General features: G+C 33.0%; 1 protein-coding gene and 1 pseudogene across 14 annotated transcripts in view; one reads left to right on the forward strand and one right to left on the reverse strand.

Moving 5' to 3' along the window:
- Positions 1–18,031, reverse strand: part of IMMP1L (inner mitochondrial membrane peptidase subunit 1) — a 77,413-nt gene that overhangs the window by 42,873 nt on the left and 16,509 nt on the right. For 5 of the 13 annotated variants that reach the window (XM_082748870.1, XM_082748879.1, XM_082748880.1 and 2 more), the window contains one exon: positions 15,194–15,305. The exons of 4 other annotated variants lie outside the window; for them this stretch is intronic. Coding sequence is in view for 3 of the 9 variants with exons in the window: in XM_082748875.1 (XP_082605001.1) it covers positions 3,646–3,724 (79 nt within the window). In the remaining 6 variants the exon portion in view is untranslated. Of the gene's footprint in view, positions 1–3,645; positions 3,905–12,381; positions 12,472–15,193; positions 15,306–18,031 lie in introns of all 13 variants that reach the window. 4 more of the 13 variants (XM_082748875.1, XM_082748877.1, XM_082748876.1 and 1 more) reach the window with 2 other exon arrangements.
- On the forward strand, positions 11,819–13,510 carry LOC309841272 (lipid transferase CIDEB pseudogene; annotated as a pseudogene). Its single transcript has 2 exons — positions 11,819–11,842; positions 12,543–13,510. The product of its transcript is annotated as a lipid transferase CIDEB pseudogene (transcript).

Consider the following 18,031-nt stretch of genomic DNA (forward strand, 5'->3'; position numbering starts at 1 on the left):
TTATAGAAATTCATTCATTTTAAAGTATAAGCAGCCAAAGAAGTAATTAAAATCATAACCTTTTTTGTTTTAAGAACAGTTAGTGAACATATTAGCATTTAAAGAAATGTTCAAATTAATGAAAAGGGAAAAGAGAGAAGTACATGTGAAGAAGAAAACTCCTGACATTAGTTTTATTCCATTTACCGTCATTTGGACAAAAATGACATTCCTGAGACTTCCTATGATTTCTCAAATTCAAGAATATCTACACAAGATACTTTTTCCCCCAAATAATGATTTTACATAAAATAACCAAAAGATATACATCCATTTCAGAACCTGCATGGAAGTTATTTTGACAAGAAAAGAACAAGCTCATCAAGACAGGGATGGGGAGTAGCATACTCTGCTCAAGAGCTAAATAATTCACTCTCACATAGCAGCCTCTTCATCAAAGTAATTCAAATTCTTGCCATTTCAAAATCACCTTCAGGGCTGCTCATGAATTGTTCAAATCTATAATGTTAAATCTACTGAATCTACTGTAAGACTTGTACAGAGGGTACTTTTCCTAGAACTAGAAATTAAAAAGTTCTGATCCCCATAATCTATGATGATTTTATTTAATTTTTTTTCTTTTTTTAATGCACTTCCAGAGGAAATAACTGCCCTCACTTTAAGGTTTAAAGTATTCACTGCTTTGGGGCACCTGGGTGGCTCAGTGGGGTAAGGCTCTGCCTTTGGCTCAGGTTGTGATCTCAGAGTCCGGGGATAGAGCCCCACATCAGGCTCTCTGCTCAGCAGGGAGCCTGCTTCCCCCTCTCTCTGCCTACTTGTGATCTCTTTCTGTCAAATAAATAAATAAAATCTTTAAATAAATAAATAAAATAAAGTATTCACTGCTTTAAATATGACCTGAGAACCTAATTCAAAATGCAAATTCACAGGCTCCCATCATAAAGCTAATAATAAGAATTTGTGGGAGCAAGACTACAGAATCTATAGTTTTAATAGGCTCCCGGGAAGGAAGACCCATAAAGGAATTTGTGCTGAGACCAAAGGACTTTGTCACTTGAGACCACTGAGACATACTCGACATTTTCAGAGATTTAACAAAAGTTAACCATTAATCATTATTAAACTGAATCTTAACTTTGGGAGAACTCTCAATTTGACCATCAAATAAACTGTATCATTCTAACATTTCAATGATTTTTAAAAACCCAGTGTTGTTTTCAGAAGTTCACTTTTTATATACATCCAAGTATCAAAACTCATTTTATATTTATAAATTATAGGCAGTTAACACTTTTCATACAAATAAGAGCTTTCAAAGAGTGAAATACCAAAACCATCAAATTCACTCACCAATAATCCCCCAATGACTATATAAGATCCATCGATTTCAGAATATACAAATTGTATGTGCAATAGCTGAAGGGTATTCATTCAGATGGAAGAATATCATTTAGCTTTATCATAGGCTAGCTGTCACTGTGCCAGTCTACAGTTCATGTACGATCCTTTAGAGAGACACTAAGTCTCATAAATTGTCAAAAAAGAAAAAAAAAAGGCTCAAAATCTCTTAAATAACCAAGAATTCCTATTATTCCCATCTTGCTTTTGTTACACCTGACTTACTCTTTCAGAAATTCTTATCATTTCTCTCAGTCTATATCCATTTCTCTGATCTCTAAAATCAATTCCCGTAACTTTTATGATGTCATTAGTCAACTTTGCCAATAAATTTAGTATTTGTATATTTTAGTATTTGACTCATCAAAGATGAATCAGATTTCTCCATAAGTTACCAAAAAGGTATGAAATTTGGGTGATCTTGAATCTACCTGAAAATTAATGTGTACCACTGAGAAGACCTTATATGTTTACAGTGAATTTAATTAAGATGAGTTTACTTGGGGGCTTTCCAAAAGAAATAACCATCTCTAATCAAATAAGAATGCCAAGGATGGAAAAAGAAAAAAATATTAACTCTCAAGAGCCATTCAAAAAATGGCTGAATAAAAAGTAGAAAAGTAGATACAGACTATGTTTAATAAAAGCTTTGAGACAAATTTTGCTTTGAAAGGAAAGCTACTTTTAAAAAATAATTATAAAGTACTACTAACTACAATAAAAAGTTACCCTGAGAAAACACACTACTTGGCAAGATAATTTGAAATTACGTATAAACCAAAAATTTTGTATTTAAAATATAAGTGATTATACTATGAGGATAAGAAAAAGATTTTAGTCCACTTATTTCATGGACAGATCTTTTTACTGTGATAGTAGAATTTTAAATGAACATCTTCTCAACTAGTAAAAATACAAACAGAAGGCTAAAGAAGTCCTTTACCAAACGAACATAATACCATTCAGTAAAAATATTGTTAAGCTTTCTCACCCATTCATTAAAAATGTGACAACAAATGAAGAAACACATTTTGGAATACAGTATCTTCGAACCAGTTAAAACAAAATCCACTAATAATGACAAGTTTGCTAGGTAGGTTTGACCAAAGATTTCTACATAAATTTCTTACATTTATTGATTTTTCTGATAAAGATCTCCTATGAAGAAGAATAAAATGTACTCTACGTAAACAGAGGCTACAAATAAATCAATGCATTGTGTATAATAGATGATTACATTTTAATAATTCTTACAATTGCAATAATTATTTTATTCACCTATATCTAGTTAAAATTCTGAAGTTTAAAAACACTAAGGTTAAGGCCTTATAATCCACTTTTTAAATATAAAGCTACTAAACAAAAAACAACAACAAGATAAAAATCAAGTTCTATGAATAAATATTTTAAAAGTAAGTACTCTAGGATCATAACACTGACAACACTAATTATCTTTTCTACTCTTGGCAGTTATGTTGTATACTGTTTGGGTGACTGATGGGATAATTTCACTTCATTTTCTTTCAGTTTATTCTGGACCATGTAGGAGAAGAATATTAAAATAATTAACACCTCTAAACAAAGTACTTGATAAAGTTTTTAGATTAAATAAGATGCTTAAAAAAAAACACCTCAATTAGCTAATACATAACTCTAGAGCAAATAACAACTAAACCTCTACCGGTTAAAGGAAAACTTTCATTAGGAATCTCTGATTTTAAAAAATGTCATTCAGTATTAACTATTTTAGGACTTTTATATATTAAGATCATAAACTTTCACAAAAAAGCTCTTTTCATTAGTTTGAGCTAGCATTATCTTAATTATCAAAAATATAAATGTCTGTATATTTTTGTATCATTAAAGATTTTACTGAAAACATTTAATTAGCAGACATCAAAGTGGTGAGAAACAGGTAAAATGTATGATAAAACAAGTTATTTCAATTCCTTACATCTATAGACATTTTGATTAATTTATTGATAATGGCCATATAGCTGAAAGAAAACTAAAGTATTTAAATATTTAATCTCAAATATAAATCTTTACCAATAGCAAATACATTGTCACTCAACTTGTAAAAGTATAAAAAACATTAATAATCAACTTTTTTATTTGAACATTTTAATAAATTTTAAGTTATACATATAGTTTATGTATGTCTTACCTAATTTATAGTCAAATAGCTTTTAAGGCGGCTACATATTAAAAATAATTAATAAGAAGCATATTCTTTGCCTTGATCACCTGATTTTTTGTTGTTGTTGTTTATAAAATTAATCATAGTTAGCAGGGTAGAAATCGCTTTGAGCTTCATGAATGACATCCAAGAGATGGGAAAGGATTAGTTCTCAGTTGCTGCCAGTTATAGCGCCAGGTGGCTTTTTCTGCAGTGAAGGTGTTACCGATAATCCCATTACACTGGTACTAAATCTTGCAGACATCAAAATTATCACCAAGGTTCCTTTTCATCCCATCCTTTCCAAATGACTGGAAGTCGCTTCACCTGAAAGAAGTCAAATCCACATGCAGCTGCTGTTTTAGCAGGCAGCAAACTCCCTGAGAATGCCAGTCGTGATTCAATTTTGCTGTGCTGGTGGCCCCCTATTCCCTGTCCAATAATACATCTGTTAAAAAATCCTACAGCTACAAATCAAGTTTAATCCTACCAGGGACCTCATGTTGGTCTTGTCTTCCAAAAAGGCAGCAGGTTCTGCTGTCTATCTCTGCTAGCGTCTGGGGAATACCCTTTAAATCCCAGCTCTACTTAGAAGAATAAACTAAGGATCACAAAACATGACCTCAAAAACCCTGATATGACTATATTCTGACCCAGAGGCATTCATTCTAGGTGAAGATTAGAACTTTGCATAATAAGATTACACAGCAAGTGAATGATATCAAGGGACTATCCATATGCAGCCGCCTGGTTTTCTATAGACAGCCTGTGCTCTGCAATATGCAGTGCAGACGAAAAAGAGCTTGGTCTTTCTAGCTGAAATAAAATAGATTCACATAAATTAGTTGGCCATTTCCAGATTCCTAAATCCCCTATTACATCTTTTATTGACAGCTCCTGTGAGGATAGCACAAATGTTATTCCTTTTTATTCTGTGCTTCTATAACAATCATGCTCTGTAATTGAAATGTACATAGATTATGGCTCGAAATTAACATCTTGTTTGCTGTAATCTTGGATTACAATTGACTGTGTACATAATAAAATTAGGAAATCAATGGATGGATTTATCATCTCCAAGAAACTAGAGGTATTGTTTAAAGAATAGTTTAACATTTTGTGTCAACACTTTAAATGCAGAAGTCACAGAGAAGTCAATAAAAATTTAAGTGAGTAAAAGAATACAACAGGCATCATGCAATATCTACAGAAAAGTTGATTACATAAAAATTAGCTCACTTCCTTCAAAATTTTAAAGTGTTAAAATATTCAAAATGTGAAAAATTCAGAGATCTCATGAACATATGATTTGCTCTCAAACAAGGTGAATTACACATAAGGTCTCTTTTCTTAGCCATTATTTCCTTATCATTACAATATATTTAAGGGTATCTATACAATATCTGAAAGTACTCAGGAGTCAGAGGAACTAATTATGGATTCTGTGTATTAATCAGGCAGATATATACCAACAGTATCAATTCTAGATCTATAAAAAATGCCATATGTAATTTCAATTACATAGCTCATGAATATTCTTTGGTCACTTGTGTAGGATATTACTAGAAAAGTAATGAGGAATGCAAAAAATACACATTTTGTTATGATATTTATATCTAGAACTTTAGAGCTACAATGTTCAATAAGGTAATCTTAACTACATATGACTACTGAGCATGTGAAATCAGACTAGTCCAAATTGAGATGTATTAGAAGTATAAATATACAAGGGACTTTGAAGACCTAATACAAAAATACTAAAATATTTTACATTGATTACACGCTGAAAGACAATATTTTGGATACAATGGATTAGATTAAATAAAATATATACATGACTTGCATTATATTTCTATTGGACAGCACTGTTTTAGCAAATCATACATTTTCAATAATAAATTCCTAAGCTAACTGAAATTGCACAACTAATAAAAAATACTAAAGCAGGATGTTATTTTGGAAAAACAAACATTCCAATGTCAAGTCTGACAGATAAGCTAAGAGAAGAACAAAATGAAGTCATTTCAGCGTTATTTCATATTTCTAACTTAAGGGGAATGGGAGAGGAAGGGACTAACCAAACTGCTGATCATCAGCATCAAAAAAGAATGATGTTTTATAGTTACAAAAATGCTTAGTCTAGTAAACAGAATTGTACAAAAAAACACATTTTGGGCAACTTTATAAAAGGGCTAGTTAGGTCTATTATGTTACCACTAATTGAATCCAATAGACAGCAACTTCAGAAAACGTCTGGATCTAGAAAGGGCCGTGATTTTTTTTCTAAGGTGTTATAGAATTATACATAATTATATAATTACATAAAAATTATGTATTCAAAATTTAAAAATACATTATAAGTAATAACTACAGATATTTGAAGCATTTAATATATTTCAGTATTTTAGCAAAATAAAAAAGGTCTATTTCATAAATTATTAGAAATCTGCTTTTCCATCAGTCTTTTCATTATATCCATCACTGTGGGTTAAAAAAATCCATTAATAAGGGTTTTACTGAAATAGGGAAGACTGTAAGTAGTTAAAATATAAAACATATATCTATTTTAATTCAAGAAACTTAATGGCAGATTTAGTATGACCAGACAATTGATGTCCTACAATTAAAATACAAAGTGTATCTCTGTCACACATTGACATATTATTTCAATATAAACAGCAGTATGTGAGGTATTAACTCATTTAAATGTTGCTTTTTCATAATTATTACTTTATAACATTTTCTAAAAATACTAAGACTAATGATGAAATATGAGTATCAATAAATAAGATGGATAAAATCTAAATCAATTCTTTATGATCTAGAGATGTCACTTTTTCCTAGCCTTTTAAAATTATGTAAGTACTTTCCTTTTCTGGTAGCAAGTATCACACAGACACACAGACACAGAGAAACACATAAAAACAAAATAATAACAATAAAAAACTTTCCAAGCATCAATATATGAGTATAATGATATTCAGTCTAAGTTAATCCCCAGACATCCAAATTCATGAATAAAAATTCATCAGTTTTAAATACACTGAGCCTATTAAGCAAGAACAAAAGCATATGCACAAAAGAGCTTTTAATATATTTCAAAGCCCACAAGAGCCATGGTCTCATTAAAATTATAAATTACACAAACATGGAATGAAGATTCAAACTGCAGTGCAGCTAAGCAGATTACAGAAAACCCCGCGTTCCATATGATAACACACCATGGCCCTCCCAGATGGGGGCTTGGAACAAAAAGGCCATCACCACAGCTAGGGAAAACCTCCTTGTGATCTCTGGTTTCTGTTCAGCAGATGACAGCCAAATAATATGTTGATTATTCTGTTTGTGCTGCTAAGCTTGTAAGATGGAATAAAAGCGATATGATCTATTGTGAACCCAATGCTAATGTGTTGCTCCACTCATAAATAATATACTGAATTTATTTTGAAACTATCTTTTATCTGAATTTCAGTTTTTAAATGCATGAATTAAAATAAAAGCCATGGCAAAATAATATTTAATTTGATGCTTTAAACTAAAAAGTGTAATGACAAGTGAAAAATATCTAAGTGCTTAGTTAACAGTCAAGTACAATTGCCTTTAATTTCAGCACTGTGATCAGAGACAAAATACATCTTTGAATAGGCAATTACCTCATTACAAAATATAAATGCAAAATTAAAAAATACAATAATCCTGAAGTTTATAATATACATTACCGCAAGATAAAAACTAAAATACCAGAGCATATAAAAACATTTTTCTGTAATATAATAGCATGTAATTAGAACATATCTAAAATATTTCTGAATAATAAAAAGAATCAAAAGTATCAAAAGTATCAAAGCCTTATGAATGTCCATAATGTGTACACATACACAGATGGATGCTAACAAAAAAATCTTATTAAGATCAAAATAATTAAAAAGCTTTTAAAAATAATTTTCAAATATATCTAGAGAACACCTTTCCTTTTTTATAGCTGTAGAGTATTTCATTTTATAGATATGCCATAGTTCATTTAACCACTACTCTACTGACAGACATCCACAAAATAAATATGCAAACACATTAATCAAGAAATATGTATTAGAATGCTTATAGTAATGTTATATGGAAAACCATCCAAATGTCCACTAACAGAATGGATAAAAAAAAAAGTGATAAGATCGAAAGGAGCAATGAAAATGAACCAACCACAACCACATGCAACAACACAGATGAATCTCAAGACATGATACTGAGTAAAGGAAACCAGACATAAAAAAATTCTATTGTATAATTCTATCTATACAATACAAAATACATACATAATGTTCTTTTCTTTATCTGGGTGCTGGTTACATGGGTTATTTGGCTTCCAGAAAATTCACTGAGCTACCTATTTTTAGTATCTGCACTTCTCTGTATATACAGCTTTCTTCAAAAAGGTAGTTTTACACACAAATACACACTATACAAAGGTAGTCAAAAACCTTGTTATAGGAAATCTAGAAACTGACATAAAATCTGAAGGTGAAAACTAAACATTCTTATACTTATTTGAATAATCAAATTTTCAACTCAATAGCTGAGACAAATGCCTGGACTCTTTTAAATGGAAGAGGAAAAGCCACTCACCCTATTACCTCCTGCAACCCCCTAACCTCTAATACCATATTTTCAGAGGTATCTGGCCTTTCTGTGAGGAGTTGCTGCTGTTGCTTTAATAACAGAGCTAAAATAATCTCAGGACTGAACATTTGCCCTTAAATGAGAAAACAAAGTACCACAGAGGACAAGGCAGTATAAAGAATACGTATGTTTGCTGTTTTCCCCCTTGCCTTCAAATTTCATAAACTTTTATTTGTTAATTATGAAAGCTTATTACCTAATTATAGGACTCTCTTGAAAAATTTCATTTTATTTTTCAATGAAGCTAAAGAAAATATAATTCTTTAATAACAGTATCATAAAAACAAAATGAAATTTCATGATACTATGATAATAAACTAAACAATGTATCTCATTACCTGCCACTTAAATATTTTCCTTTATTTCTATACCAGAATCAATACAGGAGCTACAATACTGTTTTTCTCATATGGAAAAAATACTTAAAGAAATAAGCTAAAAGAGATCCTCTAAAGATTACAGGGCTCATTTTTCATTTGCATAATAATACAATGCTTACTATCTATGAGGCTCTGAGGATAAAGGGGTAAAATGAGCTAATTTCGTGGTAAATATAGCAGACTTACCCCTTTCCTTCCCTCTCATTTGATTTACAAATGAAACAATACTTTTTAAAAAAGATTTTATTTATTTATTTGACAGAGATCACAAGTAGGCAGAGAGGTAGACAGAGAGAGGGGGAAGCAGGCTCCCTGCTGATCAGAGAGCCCAATGCAAGAGGCTTAACCCACTGAGCCACCCAGGTGTCCCAATACAAAACTATTTTGAATGAGTAACAATATTCAAGCAATATTCAAACAATATTCAAAAACTAAAAGCAATCTACTTGATATACAGTTAAACTCCTATCTACTCCATTTTCCTCACCCATTCACATACAGGACTTAAATTTTAGAAAACTTTCCAAATTTTATTTTTTGCAAATATAAGCAAAAACAAATACATATTTTTATCCTCTTCATTCTTCATGCAAAAGGTAGTTTATTAAAACACTGAACTTTACCCTTCTTAAATTTTTATTTATTTATTTATTTATTTGAGAAAAAGAAAGCATGAGTGGGGTGAGGGAAGAGGGAGAAGCAGGCTACCTGCCGAGCATGGAGCCTGATGCAGGACTAGATCCTGAGACCCTGGGATCATGACCTGAGTCAAAGGCAGACACTTAACCAACGAAGCCAGCCGGGCACCCCTGCCCTTTTATTTTTTTAAGATTTTTTTTAAAGTAAGCTCTACACCCAATGTGGGGCTTAAACCCACCACCCTGAAACCAGAAGTGGCACACTCTACTGACTGAGCCAGACAGGTACCCCGAACTTTGCTCTTTTAAAATACCAATGTATGTTTCAAAACTTTCTAAATCTGCATAGAGAAAACATCCTTTTTCTTTTTTCTTAGTTGTATTTTATTGTATAGCTATGCCACAGTTCATTTAACCAGTACCCTACTGATAGACATTAGGGGTGTTTCTAATCTCTGGTTACTGCAAAATGCTACAGCACTCCTATACATACATTATTACATGAGTACACAAGTACATCTGCAATAAAGTTTTGCAATTGGTATGAAGACCAATGTGTAAATGCATTGGTCTTTCTCCAGAAATCGCCCATTTGTCTTCCATGGGCGTTGTATCATTTTGCCCTTCCACTACAGATATTATCTCGGATGTATCCTAGGTAAAGCTGTTCCTCTCTTTGGGCCTCTAAGATATTTTGTTTATAAGGCAATTCCCAAAGATGTTCTCATTGCAAAAAAAACTCCACATTCTTTGTTTGTTTTATCCCCAATTGTACATGTAAAATCGGTTCATGTAAGTTTTAAAACAAAGGAATTTTCAAATTTTAACAAAAACCTCACTGACATAGGAAATCATCATATGCCTAATGTACTGTGATGGCAATTATTTATCTTTCCCAATTATCTCCTGTGATCCAAAAACCAAATATACTTTCCCATTTCTGGTTTTTGGTTTTTTTAAAAATTAATATTCAGTAGTTTATAACTGGGTAAGCAGTCAAATGCATTTCACTTTGAAACGAATGTTTTCCTGAAGCACTATGTTTTCATGAAACCAAATCTGTGTTACTTCTATATTGTCCTTGAAAAATCTATCATTTCAAAGGTGGTTTAATTATTATTTTTTTTAAGATTTTATTTATTTATTTGACAGAGAGAGAGATCATAAGTAGTCAGAGAGGCAGGCAGAGAGAGAGGGGGGAAGCAGGCTCCCTGCACAGAGCCCCATGTGGGGTTCAATCCTAGGACCTCTCCTGAAGGCAGAGGCTTAACCCACTGAGCCACCCAGATACCCCAAAGGTGGTTTAATTTTTAGGACTACCATTTTCAAATGGCAGTGTCATCTAATACATTGTTTCATTTCAAAGCTCATCCTATCAAATATTTTATAATTAGGAAACACTGACTTAAGTGCATTGGACTTCCCATTTGAAGGAATCCTTAAGCAACTCCAGTTTCAGTTTCAGTATTTTATAAGAAAATATGTACATGATACTTTTTATTCCCCAAATAAGGATGCACAGGAATATGCAATCTACGCTGCATTTCCACTGCTCAGAAATCAGCTGTCAGATAATCTCAGTCCTCTCAAACAAACTGGCTAGCCTAGTTGATGAACCCAATGTAAATTTTAAAAAGCTGCCATACCTTCTGTGCCCTTAGTCAGTAGATGGGGCAGAACCATACTTAAGCTCTCATCTAAACAACATATGTTATGCAAATGTTGATTTTAGTATTAGAGTCAATATAATGCAGACAGCAAGACAAGAATTACGTAACAAAAGTAAATCACAAAGCAAAACAAATGCCACACATTACAAGTAGAACCCAGGACATAAAAACATATCAGTTTAGGACAATTTAGAAGAACAGTCCTACATAGCAAAAGCTTCTGAGGAAATCACATAAATTACATGAAGGGACTGAGGTTCATAATGACAACTCTGGGCCATAAAAACAAACAAGCAAACAAATAAGAAAAAAACCTTAAATTATACTCCATTTGTTCTGTTTAAGAAAACACGTTAAATTTTCTTTTAGAAACATTTTGAAAAAATGTTCCTACAAAACAAGTTTTGGCACATAAAGGATAAGATTCAATTATCCATAAAATGAACAGATAAGAAATATACCATCTGTTAATAAGGCCTAATGAATGAGGACTCACTCAAAGTAAAATTCTCCAAGTTAGAATATACTACTACACCTGTCTTTTAGAAGATGAACTGTGATAAAAGAGTGGTAACATTTTGGAAGCTTCAAACATGGAATTCCCTGTCCTAAGCCAATTCTTGGTTAACAGTCAAAAGAATATCTGATAATTTTTGAAAGCTTGTCAGGGAAATTTTCAACTTAAATGGCTGGACACATTCAAGAAAATACCCTAATTTCACTTTTCCCTTTGTTTTCTTTAAATCGTGACTGCCAAGTAGACAAGTTGATCTGGTTTCTAGCTCTGACTGGCTAAATGACCTTGTCCAAGTGACTCAATCCCTCTAGTCCTCCTTAGTTTCTTCATCAGTAAAGCGAAGGAGTTATACAAAATACGACATGATAGTTAACAGAATGAATGAAGTAATAAAGTAAACCAGAGTTATTACCTTAAGTCTTATAATCTATTTCTTCACTAGATCTATATATCTAACTACACATACGCTATTTTGAGACTATCACAAACCATATGCCACTATACTACACGCTTAAGGCCTAGGGTAAAAGAAATTATAATCACTTCAGAATCTTTTCCAATATTTAATATGTGTTACTTTCAAGATATAACAAATTTCTCAGATACTCATTTAAATTAATTTAAAATATCATATAATCAATTAGCTTTAAGCTGAAAATACATTACTTTTTCTACCTGACACAGATAAAAACATATGATATATAAACGAACATTCATGGCAATGTCATTTATAATAGCCAAACACTAGAAACAACCCAAATATCCACCAGCAATAGCCTGAATGAAATGTCATAGTAATTCCCAATGAATAATGTACAATGATGAAAAGGAATGAATATTACTTGCAACTACATACATGATCTTCAAAACATAATGCTGAATAAAAGAAGGAAGAATACATATGATTCCAGACAACGGCACTTACCAGCTGATCACCCATGTCCCATGCTGCCTGATACACCACTTGTCACCCCATAGCCATGTCAGGATCATGATGTGGCAGGCAAGTACCACTCTGAAGGAAAGCGCAGAGGCAGTCACAGGCGCCAGTCTTTGGTCAGTATCCAATAAGAGCTCCGAATTTAGCCATTGTGTCTGGACCTCAGCTCCACTACCCCCAGCCACCTTTCTGGCTTTGTGATCAAAGCTGCCAACTGCCAAGAACTGCTGGATAAGGCGAGAGAGACGCTTGAGCTGACTGAAGTGCTAACACTGGTTCTAGAGGAGGATGGGACCTTTATGGAAAGCAAGGACTTCTTCCAGCTGTTGGAAGATGACACATGCCTCATGGTACTGGATTTTGGGAAGAGCTAGACCCCAGCAGGAATAGTAGTGTTATATGGCCCAGGCCAAGAGAATACCAAGCACAAAAAGGACATCACTCTCATCACCTTCAATGCACGGAAGCAAAACCACTGGAACTTCTTTGGCAGCCTAACATCAAAGCCACATTCTACAAGCTCTACTCCCATGAGCTGTGATTCTCAGGACCTGGTCCAAAGCAAGTACTCAGGGGGCTGCTCCAGCTGGACCTCCATGTTGCTGCAAGGCCTGGGCCATATGTTGCTGAGAATTTCCTCCACCATTCACCATGCAGTAGAGGGGGCTAAGCAGTGGCCGCAGCAGCAGCTACAGGGTGGCCTCCATCCCTACTGAGAAGGGGTTCTGAGCTTCTGCCCCTAGACTTGTTCTAAGAAATACAATGTAAGAACAGTGACAGTATCAGGTTTGGAGTCCACAAGCAGTACACACTAGACAATTCACCTGTTTTCCCCCAATGTTCTCTAACTGCACTTTGACAGGACCCATCCACCCCTAACCTTATACCCTTTCCTGAAGAATGCTGTCCCTTCCTAGCCATCTTTCCAGTCTCCCACTTACTGTGAAAAGCCACAAGCCTGTCCACAGGCATCTTGATTCCACCTTAATTGTTGCTACATCTACATTTCTTAAACTCCTTCTGTCCCTAAGCTCCCCAGTACACTGAAGAGAGTCCTCTCTGACTTTATTTACATTGAGATCTCTAGTTCTTTATATACTTCTCTTCCAAAATAACAAAAACATTTCTAATAAAAATATTAAATTGTTTACCAAAAATACACGTGATTCCATAAAGATTAACGAGAGAAAAAGTGAACATATTGTTGAGAAATACACCTAAAAATGATAAAAACTATATAGAGACTATATAAATAATTACCACAAATTTCAGGACATTCATTACTTTTTTAAAATAGGAAGATTATATCAAGGGTTTCTGGGATGCCAGTGATGATTTACGGTAACATGGATGCTTACTTTATATTTATTCCTTTTACTACACATTTTTTTTAAGATTTTATTTACTTATTTGAGAGAGAGTGAGAGAGGAAAGACCACAAGCAGGGGATAGGGTAAGAGGGAGAAAGAGACTCCCCCCTTAGCAGGGAGCACAATGCAGGGCTTGATCCTAGGATTCATGGGATCGTGACCTACGCTGAAGGCAGACACAACCAACTGAGCCATCCAGGCACCCCTACATTTATGTTTCTATATGATGTTATGTTTTATAATAAGTTTAAAATGGTATGCTTTCTGAAATAACATATTCTTACAGAGAAGGAAAACAGGGTTCCTCTTTTTGCTAACAATTTATTTTCTTGTCTACATTTCTAATTCTTATTGTAATATTTGATAATAAAGAAATGTTACTATGCCTAATTCTCCACAATCCTAATTAACAGTGAATTTCACAGGCTTTTCCAATGGCTACAAAAAAGGTACCAACCCATTAAAGAATATAAGAATAGCTATCCTATTAAATATTTGCTTAGCTCTATATTGTTTGTTACTTTTTCTTTTCAATGAAATGTATGCTTCCTTTAAAAAAAAAATCTATATTACATCAAAAAAAATCTACATAATTTTATACAGGCTGCACTCCAAAAACTGTATTATAGCTCATCAGAAAGAAGAAAAACACTCTTCTTAACACATTCCTGACAATTTTCTAACATTTTCTAATAATTTTGGGAGCACTTGTGTATGCACACAGTATGAGGTTTCATAATAGGATGGACATAGATATGACACTTGAGGTCCAACGTAATGTTACTCTGTGTAAATATTTCACTGTGTGTACTAGAAAACATGATAGCTGGATTATAGGATGGATATACAAAGCAAGTTACACTTAAAGTCCACTGAATAAAGTATAGCATAGGGTGATTCATTCAAAATAGATCCAATAATGCCTAATTTAAATTATACTGGAGCTGTTTTAAATATTTCCTTTGGAAAAACAAAAGTATGGGAAATTAAATTACAAAAAATAAGAAGAAGAAGAAACTGACTTCAACTATAAACACCATATGCATACAATTTAGGAAATCCCATCACCTATAAGCATCTTTTAACGTATGTTTGTTTTAACTTGTAGATGTCACTATACAAGCAGACAATGAAATTTAGAAACAAAACCATCGGCACCTTCATCATATTCCAGATACCAACACAATCACAATGGTATCACCCATTATGATAATAAAGTTGCTTTTATTGTATACTGTTGTTTTTCTATGAATGCACCCTCTTTAGTGGACCCAGCTAACCAGTTATTTGCCCATCTATTAAGTGCCAACTTTAAAAAATTACACTTTGTCCAGCAGGGAGCAGCATTACAACATTCCTAAGACTTAATATGAACATGAAACCGACAGAAGAAAAAGAAGGAGAAAAAAAAAAAAAAAAACACTTACCATAGGTCTGTTCTACAATACATTCAATTTTTAGGGCAGCTGCAAGGCTTCCAGAAAAAACATCTAAAGCATGTCTCAAAGTATATATGGGTAATCCACAATTTCAGGATTCCTAAAGCAGGAAATCAAAATTGTATTAGGTAAAGGATTCCCTCAGCCATGTTGTGTTGACTTAGTATACAGTACGACTAAATGTCTCTTAGTTGTTAAGGTATACATTCCTCTTAGTGGGTCGATGGGATTTTGAATCAGCTCTATGATAATACTTTGCATAAAGCAATTAAAAATACCCCAGAATATTAAAGCCCTTTATCCACCAAAAAATTTAAGCAGAAGTAAATGGATGACATATCAAACTAGAGAGAACTGTGATCAAGGACTTAAAGGAGTTGATAAGTCAAACATGTACAGTTCTAATATATCAAACTCTAAATAATTTACAAGTAAAAGGACATAAAGTCATTTCTACATGTCCGTATGAATATTTGAAGTTAATTTTAACAATGAAAAGGCAGCAGAGAAGTAGTATGTAATGCAGATCTGCTAAGACTGATTAGTCAAACATTTACTGAATGCAAGTAATGCACATGATAATGCAGAAAAACTGTGATGAGTTAAAATGTGACAACAGAAAAACATACTATGTTTGAAACTCTCTTGGATGTCAAAATTGACTCCTAGTCAACTAAAATATCTCCATGTCCATTCTTAAGACTGAAAAAATTTTTTTTCAAATTATAAAATAAACTTTTTGTTACAGAATAAGTAAATCATGGGGATATAATATAGAGTGTAGAGAACATAGTCAAAAAGATTGCAGTAACTTTGGTGACAGATAACTAGACTTACCATTTCATAACGTATAATATATGAAATTACTATGATGTATACCTGAAGCTAATAGAATACTGTATGTCAATTTTACTTCAAAATAAAGATTTATTTTCACTTCTATTTGAAATGTTAAACAGTTTGCTTCATATTGTTTACATGCAACATTTCAGTGTCTACACTGAAAAATAAAATTTTGCCATTAAAAGATAACATGAATATTCATCTTGAAATATACATGATTACATATAATTTACATAATGCACATGATCACAAATCAATATATTATATATGAATATATTTATTTGAAATTTAATGAATAATATGTAAAATGGTTCCTACTATTTTTTTCTGGCAAAATAATATGAAAAGCTTGATTTCAGTATATGATAGCAAGACTACAGTGATTCTCTAACAATTACAGTTAATTTTAATGAAGTCAAAATAAACTGATGTATTAATCTTCTACCCTTTAACATTACATTATTCACAGCATTATTCCTTTTTTTAAAAAAGAGATTTTATTTATTTATTTGACAGACAGAGATCACAAGCAGGCAGAGAGACAGGTTGGGAGGTGGGTGGGTGGGAGGGAAGCAGTCTCCCTGCCGAGCAGAGAGCCCGATGCGGGTCTCAATCCCAGGACCCCTGAGATCATGACCTGAGCTGAAGGAAGAGGCTTTAAACCACGGAGCCACCCAGGCGCCCCCACAGCATTATTTCTTATACTTTGCCCTCCTTAAAGTCTTTCTCTTATCCTATTTCTTGGTTTTGCTTTTGCACATTTCACTTTCTGTGATACTTATTTCTACCAGTCTATCTTTCCTCTTTCTAGTACATTTGTTTCAATCTCAATTTTTGTTTTACTCAAACTCCTCCCTCTATGATCCTACCGTCTTTTCCTCTTTTATGTTAGAACCCTTAAAAGTGAGTTTTTTCTGCAACACTATGCTTAAATATACTCTTTCCCCATTTATAGGCACTGTCCTTGCTCTTAACAATCTAACCTGACTGGAAACTCAATAAACTTATATTGCTGCTACTTATAAAAATATTCTTTCTCTGATTTACGTACTCGAAGAACTCACTAAACATTCTGGAGTCAATATTGAAACTCTCAAAAACTCAAGAAAATTTAACCTCACACACTCAGTGTGTGATCACCACTGTTCTAATAAAGAGGTGATTTAGGATCTCACCATGACCGTATGAATAAATACTGAGTAACAAACTTCTTAAAGTCAACAGAACTTTAGAGCTTTTTATTAATGTGTGTCCATGCACATATGCACACTATTCTCATTAAAAAGCAAAGATACATGAAATAAACCCTTACTTCTAATATAGATTGTCAAGTCTGAAAAGAAGAGTGATTTCCCTATTCAGGACTCTCATATGAATATTAACATTAATGGTATTAGTATAGTAAAAAATAATCTCATAATAAAATATCACATACAAATATTGATTTTTTAAAAAATTATGAATAGTTTATAATACATTTATAATATAATTACTTAAAAAGAGACTATAGTGAGTTGGGTAGTGTTCCTCCCTCCCCTCTGAATTCATAGCCACCAAGAATTTCAGAATGTGACTTTATTGGAATGTAGGGTTTCTGCAGAAAAAACTACAATAAAGATCAACATAAGATCATGACAGGCCCTAAATCCAATGAGCATGCCCTTATAGGAGACGGAAAAGGACATATAGAGACATAGAGAAAGACAATAAAAATGGAGGCAGAGGTTGGAATTATGTTGTCACAAGCCAAGGCACAACAGCAGCCATGAGAAACTAGAAGAAGCAAAGAAGGATTCTCCCAATGAGGCTTTGGAACAAACATGGTTCTGCTGACACCTTAATTTTGAACTTCTGGTTTCCAAAACTGAGAAGTAAAAATTTCTTTGTTTTAAGCCACTAAGTTTGTAGTAATTCATTATGGAAATCCTAGGAAATTAATCCAGATTTTGGTACTGGAAAGTGGAACGTTGCTCTAACACACAC

The sequence above is a fragment of the Mustela nivalis genome, assembly GCF_964662115.1.
Source record: "Mustela nivalis genome assembly, chromosome: 9".
In the NCBI taxonomy this organism is placed as follows: domain Eukaryota; kingdom Metazoa; phylum Chordata; class Mammalia; order Carnivora; family Mustelidae; genus Mustela; species Mustela nivalis.